This window comes from Barbatula barbatula, assembly GCF_947034865.1.
Source record: "Barbatula barbatula genome assembly, chromosome: 18".
In the NCBI taxonomy this organism is placed as follows: domain Eukaryota; kingdom Metazoa; phylum Chordata; class Actinopteri; order Cypriniformes; family Nemacheilidae; genus Barbatula; species Barbatula barbatula.
The window spans coordinates 10212382-10230269 of NC_136781.1; the positions used below are offsets into that span (position 1 = coordinate 10212382).

Below are 17888 nucleotides of genomic sequence, written 5' to 3' on the forward strand. Positions count from 1 at the left end.
TGAAATTAAAATATGGAATATGACAAGATTCTTTATTCGTATTACTCTTCGTTATTCCCACAGTAGGGTTAAGATGTGAAATGTGACTTGGATGTGTGATTTAGTTAAAATAATGGTCTTATTGCCCCCGTATTCCTCATAAGGCCACCTGATGGCGCAATTGCTTTGACGATGGTACATTATCGATGCTTTCAAAATAGTTAACCTATAATCCATAAAAGAAAAACCTACAATTCAACTTGCTTTTAATCTGAAGCAAATTGCATACTGTGCACTCGTAGCCTATCGTGTAATAGGCTCTACACGTCATTTCAGGGTGCAGTACTTGTAGAATTACATCAAAGCGTTTTTCCTGGAATATTGCGTGGCTATTATGTGACCGGTACGCCAGCATTTGTAGACGAGTATACAAGTATGCCGGTAAACAGTTTGCGAACAAGCATCATTTTGCTGACCCACAGAAGACAGCGAGCGAATCCGCTGCTTCGCGCATGTGCATTGCGGTACTCCGTGCGGCGCAGCGGCTCCAGCTCGTGCGAAGAGAAAGGAGGATAACGGAATCACGAACACACACTGATGCTGATGAGAGGAGCTCGCGCGGTGTCAGAGAATGCCACGGCAAGCCAGGAGTTTCCCATCGTTAACGCTAAAGGAAGGCATTTTTGTCTCGCTGACTAGATTCTTTTTTCTGACTTGAAACCATAACTGCAGCTAATGCTCCATATCCTCCAATTAAAATGCCAGCGGGGCTGAATGCGCAAGGCAGCGGTATACCTACTTCAGATGCGATGGGTGAGTACAAGGTCAATGGCATTCACTGCGCCCGCAGATCATTACGGACACCCACATACACGGATTTACATTTGCGTGCGTTTGACGACGTTATTGTTCGTAGTTATCAAAATAGGCTGTCACGAAAGCCAAATAACCTACATTCCTTTATGTTTTGGATGCACAAATTATGCATACAGCCAATCATATTAAAATTTTATTTGTATGCGGCCTACTCTTGTTTACAGGTTTTATTTAGTCGTATAAAACGCATCATCTTACATCAGACACATTTATTTGTCTATCTGGGTCGTGGCAGTGAAACTGCAGATACTATGAAAAAACAAGAGGTTTGTTTTCGGTCTGCTGGATTGGATGAGAATAACCAAATGTTGCTGGATAGGATGAATAACCCAATGTTGCTTGAGGAAAAGGCGTGTGTGTTGTTGTGTGACGTCCTCCTTATTGTCTGTTACAGGGTCATTTAAGAGGAGAAAAAGAAAGTCAATCATAGTCACAGTGTTGCTTCTTATTGTCTCCATACTTATCCTGGTCTTTGGGCTGGCCGCCACCACTAGGACACAAAACATTACTGTGGGCGGCTACTATCCTGGAGTCATTGTAAGTATTCGAGTAATGTTTTTCATAGTTACACTCAGAGCAGAATACGCTTTCGCTGTATTAATGGGTTTCTGATGAGTATTGAGTGGAGGAAAAGCCTTTCGCTGGTTATTTGTTCCACTTATTCTCGCCACAATTGTGACCAATGTACATTACTTCATTATTCAGAGCTTAAATTGAGGAAAGTCATTCCATTCATTATTCAATAGCCAATCTGTACCGGTCAACAGCCGGGGAGAAACCTACTACTATTAAGTGCGGGATGTTTTGTGCACGTAACAGGTGTTCGCCTGGTGTTCCTTGGGACCGGCTGTTTTGAAATACTATATGATAGTGGCATGACCGGACTTTATATATAGCTTTTAACTGGACCACACCATAAAATAAACAACACCGTTGAGTGAAAAACAAGAGGCTTTGTGGAAATGTGTGGTTTATGTGTGTGAGCGTGTAGATGAGGTCATCTACCTGTGGGGACTTTAAAATATGAACATGTTTGTAAAGTGACTGAGTTTCCCCCCGTGATATTTTCAGCTTGGCTTCGGATCCTTTCTTGGAATCATCGGCGCCCATTTGATAGAGAATAAGAGGCAGATGGTAAGAAGGGTTTTATTACATGACATGTGCAGTACATTCCATCCTTTATTGACTAAATTGAACCACAAACTCCCACGCTGTCAAAAATCAGCTTCCTGTTGTAAGGTTGTCATAATGGCAGAAACCGCTCGTGGGGAGTTTAGCTTGAATAGCAGAGCATGTTGCGGTGCTTGTGGTGACATGCTCCCAGAAATAGCTCAGTGTAAGGGGAGCGGGATGGATGTCCAGGCAGGAATGTTCAGAAGCCAGTGCAGTGCAGAGGGAATAGGAGGTGCTACAATCCAAATAAAGAATGCATGAGGATGGCATGCTGGCCGGATCATAAGCACGTAGGGACACTAACTGGGGAGCAATGCAGGATGTACCCTTCATCCATAGAGAGTAAGTGGGTGAGCATATGAGTCCAAAAGTTAAGACTTGACTGTAATATGAATGAAGTTTTACTGATTAGTTTTTATGCAGAAATGTTAGGTCACTTATCAAATGTAAGTAGACTCCTGAGCAAGATGTCAGATTTCATTGCCTGCATTGCAGCACACAAAACTCTCTATGATTTCTCATCAGAAATTTATTTTAGAACCTGATTAAATAAGATCATTTTTATTATGGTTTTATTAAAGGAACAGTTCAAACAAAAATGAAATTCTGTCATCATGTACTCAACCTCAAGATGTTTTAAATCTGTATAAATGTCTTTGTTCTGACCATAGCAGGAAAATATGCTTTATACATTTCTTTTTTCTAGTGAACACGAAAGGAGATATCTTGAAGAATGTAGGAAAACAAACAGTTCTGGGGCACTTTTGACTACCTTTGCTATTTTTCCTACTATGGTAGACAATGGTGGCCAAGATCTGACAAAATTATTATTTTTGCGTCAACTGTCCCTTTCAATTTGAGCAGCTAAAATGTTTTGGGGAAATAGTTTTTCAATGTTAAGGTATTTGGAATTTAGGTGCTACAGAAGGTTCTTCACAGCGATGCCACAGAAGAACAATTTTGAAGAACCAATCATTCAGTCAATGGTTCTTAAAAGAAACATTTATTTTTATTTAGTCATTTAATTATCTAAACTTAAATTTACACTACAAATACATTTTGTGAAACAGATAATATTTTGAGAATCGAATATCAAATTCCGTCATCGTTTACTCATCTTCAAGTTGTTCCAAACCTGTATAAATTTCTTTGTTTTGTTGAATACAAAAGAAGAAATTTTGAACATAGTGGGACACCAAACAGTTCTACCGTAGTAGTTTTGTTCCTACTTTTGCTTACAAACATTCTTCGAAATATCTTTGTGTTAAGCAGATCAATGAAATGTGTACAGATTTGGAAAACTCGAGGGTGAGTAAATGATGAGAGAATTTTAATTTTTGGGAGAACTGTCCCTTTAAACGAACCATACAGTCAAAATTATTCTTCCATGGGATATTACCTTTATTTCTAATATTTTATATAATACCTATGTAGCACCTTTATTTTCAAGAATGACATAAGTTTGGATTGCAGACAAAAGTGACGTGAAGTGGTGAAAGGCAGTAAAAGCACTCCCTAAGAGACTTGCACAGTACCAAACCAATGAAACTGATGAAGAACGTGTCCAGACAGCACTATCCCCACATCCCCACAACAAACACCACTACAAGATGCTAGACACAACAAGCCAATTCTGTGTCTGGCTGCAGACGTTAGTCAGGAAATCATACATAGTCAGTGAGCGCACCAGGTGAATGGGTCTCGTGCTGCCTGTTCAGGGGTTGACATTGCTGTTTTGCTTACAGCTCGTGGCCTCTATTGTCTTCATCAGCTTTGGTGTGGTGGCTGCCTTCTGTTGCGCTATTGTGGACGGAGTTTTTGCTGCAAGACATATAGTAAGTTCCTCCACATGTATTTCAAAAACATTGCTATTGCTCTGTATGTATTTTATAACATAAGATATTAATATTCAAGCTCTATCATGAATGCCTGTGTTGTTTCAAAGGACCTTAGACCTCTATATGCAGGCCGATGCGAATATTATTCCAGTGGAAACTCTTTTGATGTAGATGTGAGTTGGTCTGCTTACATGAACCTACAAACTATCTCTTATCTATATAATATATATATATATACACAAAACAAATGTTTGTTTTTGGGTGAACTGTCCCTTTAACCCAGTTGTTCTGAAATTAATGCTTATGCAGTTTAGAAAACACACATCTGTCTTTCAGGTCCACTGTCAAACTGCCTCTCGGGTCTCGTGTAACCTGCGTGTGAAGAGCAACACCTGCTACTGCTGTGACCTTTACAACTGTGGCAAGTATGTGCGTGTGCCTGCGTCCCATTTTAGTGTTAACCCTAAACTAACCTTAGGATATCTTCTGCAAACAGTCAGACCTGGAAAAAACTTCTATCCTTGTTTTACCTTGGTTACGTTCTGGTTTAAATTTGCTTGTATTTGGTGTGTGCTTCTCCCCTTAAATTCAGCTCTGTTCGAAAGAACGTTTGTGTTTATTTATGTTTCAGAGAGCATCCTCTTATGGGACTTCAGAATAAAGAGGTTTTGAAAAAATTTAGGAAATCCTCCATGATTTGGAAGTAGGTCTTTCCACTTCTAGTCCCTCGCTGACATTGACAGCCCATTATATGTTGTTGTTAAAGTATTAAGTGTGGCTGTGTACTTTACGTACAGTTACATTCTTGATGAAAGGAGAGGAACTGTTATTTGTCATCCTCCGGTTCCTCTGAAAGGAGAGACAGCGACAATTTAGTTTACGTGTAAAGCTTATGTGACAGTGAGAGTACATAAGGGAGTTGGATATATTTATCCATTTCATGCTTTTCTTAAGAGTGATGTGCCCTGGTATGCAGTTTGTTTTATCGCATGAATCGCCATTCCGTCTTTCTTTTTTTTGTTACATTTCCTGTCACCATTGTGTGTCTGTTACTGTACAAAAATGCTGTGCAATAATGTGTTTGCTTCGACTCACTTCCAACCAACTCAGCCGAGTGGAGCTGCGAGGGGGATATCATGAGTATACGGAGGTGCGGAGCTGCCAGGATGTTGTGCATCTTTACCATCTGCTGTGGTCTGCTACTATCCTCAACATTATTGCCCTCTTTCTGGGCATCATCACAGCAGCGGTCCTGGGGGGCTTTAAGGACATGGTAAGATCAAAATGAACAGCAGAAAACAGTACAGAAAATATCAAATTTCTACACCACTGTTTAAAGGTTCTCAAAAAATCTTTCTTATGATATGAACAGTTTTTCTTTGGAGGTGTATACTTCATATGTTTGCGAAACATAAATATATTTGGGGAAACATTAACTTTCTCCATTACAAATATTTTTTTATAAAAAATAATTTTCTTTTAAAGTGAGACCTCAAGAAATGAAAGGAGAAAATGTTTAACAATTCCCAAGGAAAGGGTTACTACACTAAATTTCATTAATATTTGTTTAATGTCATAGTTTTGAGTTTATCATTAGCGTTATTTTCAAATGTGAAAAAATATGAATAAAAATGTGTAATTAGATACTGCTATGAGTAGAAATAGTAAACAAACATTTGAACGGTAATTTTAAAATATGCAGTATTTAGTGGTACACTACAGACCATTTTGCAAGTACACAATGCTGGTCCAGCAGCACTTCCTGTCTTTCAAATACTACACAAACATTAGAGCAAAATACAACCAACAGACCATTTACATCTGAATTGATTTAAATACATTAACATCTTTAAAACTTAATTATATATTAATGTCATGATTCTGCCTTCTCTTGTCTTGATTTTCTGGTCTAGGGGCAGAATCATGACAGACCAACGTGTTTTATGTGACAAGAGACGTATTATTGTCAATCAAGGACATAATAAGCGTTCTCTCCAGTCTCGTCATTCGCCCCGCCCCTCTCGTTCCTAGTATTGCTTTCCACCTGTGTCTCATTACCCACACCTGCCCATTGTTATCTCCTTTGTTAGTTTCCCTATTTAATGCCCTCTTGTAGATTGTCTTGTGCTCGTTCGTTGCTCAAAGTACTTGTAAGTTGCTTTGGATAAAAGCGTCTGCCAAAATGAATAAATATAAAGGTGTCCGTGTGTCCGTGTGTCCGTGTGTCCGTGTGTCCGTGTGTCCGTGTGTCCGTGTGTCCGTGTGTCCGTGTGTCCGTGTGTCCGTGTGTCCGTGTGTCCGTGTGGTTCTTGTTTCCCCCCATCGTGGGTGTTTGTTTTGTGTTTGGAGGACTATTAAAGTTTAATGTTTAACCCCTTCATCCTCGCTGCCTGCACTTGGGTTCTTCCACCTCTGATCAAGACAATTAAATTAAATAATATAATACCTAATGCCCCGGTCACACTTGTCTTTTTGCTTCATTGACTTTCATTCGTACGCATACACATGCAAATGTGACATACCAGAAACACAAGCCCGTCCGAAGACATTTCGCTGCGAAGCAGAGTTAAAGTTTGGTGAACTCTGACCTGCGAATTAGCATCACATGATTGTGTGAGACCAATAAAAGATTAAAACGTCACAACGTGACCTCTCTGTACAGAAATGTGAAAGATGGAGGAATCGCTCCCGCCCATTTCTGTAGCACCGTCTGAAACTATTTTGCATGCTCAAAGTCTAGTCTTACCGTGGCATAAATAAAAACTTAAACCGGTAGTGCTTCTGGACCAGTCTTGTTTTTGATCTTTACTAACAAATAAATTAATACATACTGCGCACATAATATTCATTGGGTCTTGCTCTTTATTTTTGAAAGATGCCTACAGCAGCACCAGATTCCTGTGAGCAAGAACCGCTCCCTGTACCTCCACCCCCAGAGACCCCTGTGCCCACCACTTCCGACTCTTTTTACAACACTGCCCCCTGCTTACCTCCATACACTGCCTATGACTTTCAGGTAACCACCATTTGAACTATTAACACATAATAAACTGAATGGTACGCTAGACCTCCTTGCAAGCACCTTTAATATAAAATACTACAGCTAAATTTATGAAACAGTATCTAAGCTTCTTTGATGTGCATGCTGTGAAAATGGAAGAACTGAAAGAATATTGAAAAAATACTGAATATTGGAAAATGTGTCTTCACAGGGTGCCAGCATGTTTTCTGACTGTGCAGGCCTGTCTGATGATTCCCAGTCTGGAGCCAGTCACATGTGGCCAACTATGATCCCACCTCGATATTCTCCTCCTTATTATCCACCTGATGAGAAGCCCCCTCCATACAGCCCCTAAGGGACCAGCCTTGGGAGCAAACCAATGGGTTTTGCTGCCATATGGCCATTTCTGGATATAAGTGTAACCAATCATTGTTCTGAATGAACAATATCTGCAGAGGAGGCTCTTCAGATTGAGTGCCATTGGTTATTAAGGGAAGCAGTGAGAAGAGACTTCAGCATCCATCACCATACAGCAGATGTAATATGCAACATTAAACCTTGAACACATTTGCTCGAGTCAACAAATAGGATGTGTAAAATATTCATGCGATACAGCCTCTGTACAATAGGACTATACCTAGTAAAACTAGTCTCGCAATGAGATCAAGACTGTTCACAGATAAGCCTTAAAATGTGTGTGCGCTTCCTGTACAGTTCCACCCGGCTTGCTAACTTCTATTAGTGATATCGTCTGTGAGTCTCTTGTGATTCAATCATCCTCTGCCTAACTTAATGTGAACTTCTCTCTTCAAAAGTGGTACAAAGTTTCCGTTTTGCATCTCCTCTGCTCCACGAGGACGAGTCTTAAATCTTATCTTGCAATTGATTTGCACTTTATTGTCTTTAGAATTTACTGTTTTCACAGTTCTAGATTATTACTTGAGTTGTTTTAAACTTTTTTTGACAGTTATATTGCAAAGAACTGTACATATTGAGACAGAATCTTACTTTTTTCTTGAGCGCTTATTAGGAGGTTAAGATCTAACCTGTAATATGTGGTGTTTTGTTTTGCATTAAGTCGAGCACACAATCAGGTCATAAATTTCAATAATCTTCTGTGACAAAAAATAGCATTTGCTTGAATTATGCAAAGTTATAAGCTTTAAAATAGTTTTAGGAAGAATTAGGCCTCACTTTCATCCCCCTTTCTGTTTTGCTGTTGTTTCTATCAAGAAATGACAGGACTCACCAAATGTAAAAAGCTTTGCAAAAAAACATTATAAAGAAAAGAATTAAACAAATTAAAAAGAAATGAATTTTCACAATGTAGTAACAAAACCAATTAACATTTCTGTTCAATTTGCAAGTATGATATCAGTGTGTGCAATGCTGTACATGTTGTACATATACAAACAATCAAACTGCCTTCTCGTAACACAACAGAATTAAGTCTTAAGACTTGTAGTATTCTTTTTGTCTGTTTGTGTATTCACTGTGAATGTTAAGTCTGTACAGTGTACTTTATGTGATTGATTTATATCAAGAACATTGTCCTTTACTAGAGTTAATTGGTAGATCTATTACAATTCAACTGTTTTATTACTTCCTTGGTCGACTGTAAATATGTTGTGCTTCAAACAGAACAGAAAGAGGGTTTTTTGGCTTGTAACATTTTTTACCACACTAACTGTATGTAAAGCATTATTTACCATTGATGTTGAAATGAAAATGTGACTATTTTTATTCTTACCACAAATCTGCATCCTCAAAAAATAGTCAATTGCATTTGATATTGTCTTTAAATCCATTATAGAAGGTTTCATCGGACACACATCCCAGGACTGAAGTAAACTTCTGGTCTGCGTTTGGTTGTAATATAACAATTTTATTGTAATATTACTATTCTATTGTATATTCATTGTATTAAATTGAAATTACTCATCAGTTAATTTTTCTTGTTGAGTTCTACCCGAAGTTAAGTTTGTGGCATGTGACATTTGTTTATGTTGTTGTCGCTGAAACCGTCTATATGCTGTTTTGACACATGCACATTACAGATTATATTTGTAGATTATTTTGGTGAAAGGGGGCATTGTACATTTTCTTTGGTAATATCATTTTGATATAGAGGAATCATGAGTCAAAATGTTCTGGATTGACTGGTGGTTATCACCATAGAGGACTGATGCAGAGAAATCCTTCATATTGACATAATGCTTCTAAAAATAAAAGGAATACATCTAGTTTCCTTAAAGCTTTATTGTATTCTATACCGCACTAGACCAAATAATAAATATGTTTTTTTTTATTTAAAAAAAGGAAGAAACAGTTATGATCATAAAGATGTTAAGAGCATCCTGACAAACAGAAGGAATCTTATCATATTCACAGATTCTACAAAGCCTTACTTAAAGACAAGACTAAGTTGTAAAAAGTAAGAGAGTATATATGTATAAAATTCTATTGAAAATGAGAGGTCCTTTGTGTTACGAAAAGGACCCTAAATTGTTGGCTTGGTCATTCCTGTATGTTTTTCTCTAACATACAGAAGATGAATCTGTTGTTTTAGGTCCTCATGTCAACGCTGTTGGTATTAGTGTGGATATATGGCCTGCATATAAATAACCTTCACAGTTTCAAAATCATAATTAAAGGACAGATAACTAAAATATTTCACATATTTACTCCATGCGCATTACAACTTCATTACAATCAACAAAAACTATAAATACATACCTTCAAACTCGTTCTCAGAACCATAGCCTGCCATTTATACGTATATATCTAGTGCCAAACGAACTTTAATATCTACAAAAAGTACTGCATGGAAAATAAAAATACATGTTAGCATGTCTGACAGTAAGGAATCTTTTAGTAAGTATGCTGACTTGGGTCCATTATTATTTTTTGACATTTTTCATAACACTATCCACTATGCCGAATAGCATTAAAACACCGTTCCAAGATTGTAAAACAAAACATTAAAGTAAAACAATTCCTGCAACAGCATGTAATTCTTTTCTACCAATTAAATTCGACATGGTTGTACTGTCTTCAAAACAGAACCCGAAAAAGCAACGGAAAATAAAGAGATGACAGTTCAAAGGTCAGGTCTACCTTACAGTAATTATAAAAAACATACATATTATCTACCTACCTAATCATTTGTCTAAAAGCATTTTTAGGACTTAATAATAAACTGCGAAACTGTAAACCGAAGCTAATACATGATTCAAAATGTACATGGACAAAAGGCACCTGCAAACCACCAAGTTAATAGATGGTTAATGAATACAGGAGTTAAGAGGAATTATCTGGTCCAACAACACATAACCACGTCTACCCCTCATATTAAAGACCCACAAAAAAGACAAGGCACCTAAGCCAGAGCAGTGAACAACTTTGCTCAGTACGTCTCTGGTATAACAAACTCAAATTCTGTTGTGCTTGCATTTATTTGGTTCACAGGTAATGGAGGGGGGTCAGCTCGAACATCAGCATGTGTCCCGGATTCTGCAAAAACATCATCCCAATTCAGTACTTTGCTTTGGCTTGATGGAAGTGCCTGGTTTGTGAAGTGCTCTTTAGCCGGGCTAATATGCTGAATGCTTTCGTCGTCAGTGACCGGCGGTATCCCCTCTGAATTCTCGGACACAAAGGAATACTGTTTCAACTGCAATGTTTTACAAGGCAATAGACGGTACAAGTTGTTGCCCGAGTCATCTTTCTGTTTTCTTCCTGAAGGGTCCTCGTTGTGAATCTGCTTGCAGTGAGTGGACAAAATCTGATAATTGAGAAACGTTTCATGGCACAGTAAACACTGGTAGCGTCTTTCCCCTGTGTGAGTGATTTCGTGTTTGGTTCTGTATTCTGCAAGAGCGAAAACCCTGTCGCAGTAATGGCACGGATATTTTCTCTCCCACGAGTGAGTGTTATAGTGACGCCTGAGACTTGTCAGGCACACGTAGGGACGCTTGCACACGGTGCACACGAAGAAAGTTTTGCCATCCATAATAATTTCATAGTGATCATCTTGGTCCTGCTTGATTTTTTTCTTTCCACGGGGCGAGTGATTGGTCTCACTGTCTTCTCCGTGTGCCGTTTGGGATTTTCTACCAGGAGCGGCCCCCTCCCCTGGGTCCTCTTTTACAGGTACAATGTCATAGGTGTTCTCACCTATGTTAGCATAGATTTTACAACCCGGCGATAGCGAATCGATTTCCGAAGCTTTGTCTAACGTTATTGTTTTTTTTGCTGAAACTGGGTTTATTCTATTCCCTGGTCCGTTATTGGGGCTATACGTCGACAGCTTGAGTTTACTTGGTTGATCTGGCGACTGTCCTAGAAGAGCTTTCTTTTTTTGAGAACTGAGCATCTCCTTGTTTTCCAGAGGCAGTGAAGTGCTGTGAGGCTCTGACGCGGTCATGGGAGTCGGTGTGGTGGGCTCAGTATTTGAGTTGGTTCTGACAGGTGAAGTGATAAAACCGCATGATTTTGGAGGAATCACGGTACTTGGAAACTGAGGCTGAAAGTTGTTTTGGAGTGGAAGATCTTTTTCTGTACATTCAGAAAGTTTGTCTTTTCCTTCTTGGTCCGCTGAACCTTTAGAGCCCATCGCTTCCTCATTTGTGACTTTTAGTTTTTTAGCTTCTGGCCCTCTTTCTGACACTACGTTATTAACTTCAGATAACTTAGTCTTTTGGGCTTGTGGGGCTTCTGTTTTTGAGACAAAAAGAATATCATCATCGTCAGAGTCGACTTCCTTTTCCATACCACAGCTCGCCATGTTGAACTCTTCAGCAGACAGCGAGAATGACTCTGTGATGATCGGCATATTGTGCTCTTCTCCATTTTTCTCTGAAGAGTTAACGCTGTTGTTGTCTCCTTCTCTGGACAGGCCGGGTAATCCCTTGACTTGTGCAAGAGGAGTTGCTAAATTTGCTATGAACTTCACACCCAAAATTTGACCGGCGCTGATGAGATCCTCGAGTTTGTCTGATCGAACTCTGAAGACTTTAGAGCTGTATATGTAATTCAATATCAATTCAAATATGTCTGCCTTAATGAAGTTCAGCTCTATAACTTGTCCGGCAACAGAGAAAAGTTGGCGAAAATAAGTACTCGAGGCCGACAGCACTGTCTTGTGTGCCCTGAACTTGCGGTCTTGCACGATTATGGTGACATCGCAGAATAAACCATTGTTTCGCTGTTCATTGATGGACTTCAACAGTGATGCTGGGTACTCAGTGTCCTCTACAGATATAAGCTTAAGTTTCGACATACCTGTGGGAAAACGAGAGTTAAGTGTTACATGTATCCTTTAACCAATATTATATCAAAATAAATGCAACAATTTAAATTGCTGTTTGGAGTATACAAAGCTTTCTAAAGATACACGACGGTGTGTTTTCAGTGTGCATGAAATGTATAAAAACGGACACACTTCAGCTGTCTAAGAACAACAAAAGCTTCATGATCGAATATACATGTGCAGTTGCACTGGCTGTTCACAAGAAAAAGAAAGTCTATTTTACTAGGTCGCCTTTAAACTGAATACTTTATCGCAATCTCGAAAGCGCGTAAGCTGAATCAAAAGCACGCTAGCTGGCTAAGTTAGCAACAAAAGGCGAGCAGAAACACATATGCTACATGCAAAGTGACGTAAAAGTCTTTTCATAACAAGATGCATTTTCTGCAAGACAGCCGCTTTTAGAGGATGTCACGGAGAACTGTTAGGGTCTGCAGCGGTCATCCCGAAAACAAAAACAAATGGCTCGATTTAACTCTCCTTCCTGGTTTGGCGGCAAACCGCGGCCTATCAGACGATGCACAGCAACGCATGTTCAGGCTACAAGTTCTTGATCAAAGTTGAAATCCGAAGAGTTACCGAAGCTGTACCGAAGATAACAAACCTGCAGAGAGACCCGTTAAAATCCACGATTCCTTTTGTTGATAAACAATACTGACAGCGACAATGCAGCTGCCGCGGACAACACAACGGAGCTCGAGTCCTTGTGTTGGATGAACGAGTCTCGCAGCGGCCGACAGGAGTCGCGCAACACACCAGTCTGTCACTACAGACGTGTGCTGAATGTAAATAGACAAATAAACTATGCAAACGACTGTTTGTTCACATTATTTCGAGACGAAAGACTTAATTTGTTATATTAGTGAATATGTCCGCTTCACTAAATTAGAATATTACTTAAGACCAATACAAAGAAAGGATTTTGGCCAACTTAAAAGTATGAACATTAAAAGAATGAGCATTTACAGCACTCAATACTTAGTTGGGGCTTTTTTGCATGAAGTACTGCAGCAATGCAGCGTGGCATGTAGTCGATCAGTCCGTGGCACTGCTCAGGGGTTATGAGAGCCCGGGTTGCTCTATAGTGGCCTTCAGCTCTTCTGCATTGTTGGGTCTGGCATATATCGCATCTTCCTCTTCACAATACCTCATAGATTTTCTACGGGGTGAAGGTCAGGCGAGTTTGCTGGCCAATTAAGAACAGGGATACCATGGTCCTTTAACCAGGTTGCTGGTTGCTTTGGCACTGTGTGCGGCTGCCAAGTCCTGTTGGAAAATGAAATCTGCATCTCCGTAAAGTTGGTCAGCAGCGGGAAGCATGAAGTGCTCCAAAACTTCCTGTTATACAGCTGCGTTGACCTTTGACCTCAGAAAACACAGTGGACCAACACCAGCAGATGACATGGCACCCCAAACCATCACTGACTGTGGAAACTTTACACTGGACCTCAAGCAACATTGATTGCGAGCCTGTACTCTCTTCCTCCAGACTCTGGGACCCTGATTTCCAAAGGAAATGCAAAATTTACTTTCATCAGAGAACAGCAGTCCAGTCCTTTTTGTCTTTAGCCCAGGCGAGACGCTTCTGACGCTGTCTGTTGTTCAAAAGCGGCTTGACACAGGGAATGCGACAGCTGAAACCCATGTCTTGCATACATCTGTGCGTAGTGGTTCTTGAAGCACTGACTCCAGCTGCAGTCCACTCTTTGTGAATGCTCCACATTTTTGAATGGGTTTTGTTTCACAATCCTCTCCAGGGTACGGTTATCCCTATTGCTTGTACACTTTTTTTCTACCACATTTTTTCCTTCCCTTTACCTCTCTATTCATGTGCTTGGACAGGGAGCTCTGTGAACAGCCAGCCTCTTTTGCAATGACCTTTTGTGTCTTGCCCTCTTTTGTGCAAGGTGTCAATGGTCGTCTTTTGGACAACTGTCAAGTCAGCAGTCTTACCCATGATTGTAGCCTACAGAACTCGACTGAGAGACCATTTAAAGGCTTTGCAGATGTTTTGAGTTCATTAGCTGATTGGAGAGTGGCACCAGGTGTCTTCAATATTTAACCATTAACCATTCACAATATTTCTGAGATATTGAATTAGGGATTTTCCTTAGTTGTCAGTTATAATCATCAAAATTAAAAGTTGAAATATATCAGTCTGCGTGTAATGAATGAATATAATATACAAGTTTCACTTTTTGAATGGAATTAGTGAAATAAATCAACTTTTTGAGATATTCTAATTATGACCAGCACCTGTATACCCTCTGCTCACAAGACAAGCTATTTACATTCAGTGTAAATAGACTCTCCGTAAAAGATATTAGGAAATCTTTGGAAATGTTCTTCACCAGTTTTCTGACGCGGCTGTAGAGTAGCCCTCGGCCAAAAACCAATACAAGATTGAGTCGTTTTATAACGTGCATTTGAAAAAGCAGCAACACTCGTTAAACATTGTCATTATAAATATACTTTATTATCATGAAAATACCTGAGGTTTGAACAACAGCGATATAACCTTTTTTTATATATAAATATATATAAATGCATGAATTGTGTAACGCAATAACACAAAAGGCATGATAATCAAAGACTGTGTCATAGTCTCCATTTAGGACAAACTATTAAAATATTATAACCAGCGCTGTGTTTTGTAGAATACAATCTTTTATATGAACTACAAAACGCCAACCAATAATACAAAAATCAGTACCTGCATTTACGCTCTGTGTTTCTAGGGGGCGGTAATGCGTTTGTCCTTCAATGGTTGGTCACGCGTGGTCACCACAGAAGAACGCAACGTGAGGAAGACGTAAACACACTTGTACACATTTTTCACACGGCACTCGTTCGATGTCTATTTTAACTTTGCGGTGGATCTTAACACACATGTAAGTAAATGTGGTTTAAATTAACGTTAAATATTTTGCTTTACACCGACAACGTTTAAAAGCATAGCTCGTTAGGTACATTAGCTTTGCGTGCTCTCACTAAACTGCGACATGACCAATACAATGTAATTAACAAACCGTTTTGAGATCTACCACAAAGGAAAACTGTTTTACATTATTAAGTGAGCCATTTAACGATAATGCCCGAACTTGAGGTAAAATACTCGGACCCTGTGAGTCCGAAAAGACGCTGCCACAGTCGCTCACCGAACCGAGAGCTGAGAAACTCCAAATACGAGGACGACCACAAACCCCGCCACACGGACAGAGAGAGTAATGTTAACCGAAACCGGTTTCGGGTGGCGACTTCTCGCAGTCGGTCGAGGTCCAGAGAACGAGATCGACAACATTGGCCCGATCAGAGGGACAGAGATTACGACCCTGGATCAAGAGCTGACTATTATGACAACAGAGACGACGCTCAACGACAGAGACAAGACGCCTTTATCGCGAGGTAAGTCTATGTGTTTTATTTATAGAGAATGTTCTATATAAAGTATACAAGATATAGGATTCATATTTTAATAGATTATATTAAGTCTGGTGTCTGTGGTGAGTGAATTGTCACCATGATGTGAATGCATATCTGAAGACGCCAGTAATTCAACATGATCGATGTAGCTTATAGGAGAAAAAGTGTTTGTGTAGAATGTAATATTTTCTTTGTTTTTTTGTTAAGGCGCCTGCAAGAACGTGAGAGAATTGGTGAACTGGGATGTCCAGAGGTATGGGGCTATTCACCGCGAGTCAGAGAACCTGAGTAAGTTCAACAAGTTTTGGTCACAGCAGTGCAATAGTGAGATATTTCGTAATTATGATATGGGTGCATATCACAACCACACAATTTATTAGTAAAATAACACAAGTCATAGGCCGTGTCTACACCTAGTATTTATATTTTAGGATGTTATAATTAGTTCCTGTCCCCTTTAGTTTGTGCATTGTGGTGTTTGTGTATCTTTCACATGCATCTCACATATCTCTCTCTCTCTCAATAGCTCAGATGAGCACACTCCTGTAGAAGAGGATGTCAAAAACAGCAGCTCCGAATCAAGTTCAGAGGGTAAGGTGTACCTCAGTGTCATATTGATCTCAGTCAAGTAGATATAAACACTTTTTAATGTGAACTTCAATTTTAAGAAGGTATAATCCCCATTGCTGTTTTCATGCCCACAGAGGACAAGAAAAAGAAGAAAAAGAAAAAGAAGAAATCCAAAAAGAAGAAGAACAGGAAGCACTCGAAGGACGGCGAGTCAGAGAGTGATTCTGAAGGTTTTCAATATTACTTTTCAATATTTACTTTTATTCCAAAATGTTTACGTGTTATTACATGTTATCTTATGACATGTAAAGGCAAGCTAACTGTTAAAGACTTTACCTGTTATTTTTCAGAGGAGATGAAAAAGAAGAAGAAAAAAAAGAAAAGTAAAAAGTAAGTGTCATTAAAGCTAAAAATAGGAGCTCAGTCGAAACACCAAGGTGTGATATTTCGTACCGCTTGAGCAATAAAAAGCATGGGCCATACATAAGCACAAGGTTGTTAACCAAGGCAATATATTTTTTCCCTGCAGGAAGAAGTCAAAGAAAAAGAAGGCAAAGAAGTATCACAAGGAGTCCAGTAGTTTGAGCAGTAATCACTCAGAGGCAGAGGAAGAGGATGTAAATGACATCTCATGGGTAGAGAAAACTGGTGCTGGGGAACATGTTGTTGGACCCGAAGCGCCTCTCACTCACCTATCCCAAGATGATAAACCTCTAGAGTAAGATTTAGTTGTCATCCTGGACTGTGTTTTCTTTTAACCTGAAAGCGGATTCTCTAATGTGCAATGTTGTCTTTTATGTAGTTTTGGACACGCTTTGCTACCAGGTGAAGGTGCAGCCATGGCAGAGTTTGTGAAAGCTGGAAAACGTATTCCAAGAAGAGGTGAAATCGGTCTGACTAGCAATGAGATATCAGAGTTCGAAAAGTCTGGATATGTCATGAGTGGAAGCAGGTAGGGTTTTCTATGGATGTATGTTATAACAGATAGATTAGGTATTGTACATTTTTGTATGATATCCTAATTATAAAAAAATTTACACCCTCAGACATCGGCGTATGGAGGCTGTGCGTCTGAGAAAAGAAAACCAGATCTACAGTGCTGATGAGAAGAGAGCACTTGCATCGTTTAACCAGGAAGAAAGGAGAAAGAGAGAGAGTAAAATCCTTTCCAGCTTCAGGGAAATGGTGTACAGAAAGACTAAAGGAAAAGATGAAAATTAGACTGTCCTCTTTTATTGCTGTTTGCTTGTTTTTTTTTAAGAGGTAGACGACAATACATAGATCAGATTAAGGTTTTTTAAGAAACATTGGTTTGATAGAAGTTTTATCAGCTTGATGCTGTATTAACACATTTGTTATGAACTTTATTTTTACAAACAGTTTCTGATCAGTGGAAGATTTTTTCACTGCAGTACCTGTAATGTGTGTATTGCGTCTAAATAAAATTGTCATGTGAAACATGTTGCAGTCATGCTTTAATTACCTTGTGTGAACTTTTGAAATTCCTTGCGCTAAAGAACCTTTAGTTTTAAGATCTATGCATTCAAAAAAACTATTTACTAAGAACTTGTTGGGGACTTCAAGGCTGAGAGTCCTCCTATATTTTCTTTCTAATTTCAACAACTTTTGAGTGTTTTCAAGATTTCCGAACAAAAGGTTTCTTGTTTTTCAGCATCTATGTAATTACCCATCGCAAGCTTCTTATATCCATAATATGTTT

At 39.2% G+C, this 17888-nt stretch overlaps 3 protein-coding genes across 4 annotated transcripts; 2 read left to right on the top strand and 1 right to left on the bottom strand.

Moving 5' to 3' along the window:
- The first annotated feature begins 473 nt into the window (after positions 1 to 473).
- Positions 474 to 9151, top strand: tmem255a (transmembrane protein 255A). Of its 2 annotated transcripts, XM_079479756.1 has the most exons (10): positions 480 to 792; positions 1250 to 1392; positions 1927 to 1989; positions 3774 to 3863; positions 3974 to 4039; positions 4203 to 4291; positions 4498 to 4569; positions 4977 to 5139; positions 6742 to 6882; positions 7079 to 9115. In XM_079479756.1, the coding sequence occupies exons 1-10, from the start codon at positions 738 to 740 to the stop codon at positions 7220 to 7222; spliced, it is 1026 nt and encodes a 341-aa protein (XP_079335882.1). In that variant the 5' UTR covers positions 480 to 737; the 3' UTR covers positions 7223 to 9115. The 2 variants fall into 2 exon arrangements, with proteins under 2 accessions (XP_079335883.1, XP_079335882.1); XM_079479757.1 differs by lacking the exon at positions 4498 to 4569 and having other exon boundaries at positions 474 to 792; positions 7079 to 9151.
- Positions 8349 to 12937, bottom strand: zbtb33 (zinc finger and BTB domain containing 33). Its single transcript, XM_079479755.1, has 2 exons — positions 12780 to 12937; positions 8349 to 12150 (listed from the first exon to the last, which is right to left on the bottom strand). The coding sequence occupies exon 2, from the start codon at positions 12146 to 12148 to the stop codon at positions 10274 to 10276; it is 1875 nt and encodes a 624-aa protein (XP_079335881.1). The 5' UTR covers positions 12149 to 12150; positions 12780 to 12937; the 3' UTR covers positions 8349 to 10273.
- Positions 12938 to 14903: 1966 nt separating this feature from the next.
- On the top strand, positions 14904 to 17626 carry nkap (NFKB activating protein). The gene is made up of 8 exons (XM_079480626.1): positions 14904 to 15580; positions 15806 to 15886; positions 16125 to 16189; positions 16303 to 16398; positions 16519 to 16558; positions 16698 to 16886; positions 16971 to 17120; positions 17215 to 17626. Exons 1-8 carry the CDS (start codon positions 15267 to 15269, stop codon positions 17387 to 17389), a joined length of 1110 nt encoding a protein of 369 aa, XP_079336752.1. The 5' UTR covers positions 14904 to 15266; the 3' UTR covers positions 17390 to 17626.
- The last annotated feature ends 262 nt before the right edge of the window (positions 17627 to 17888 follow it).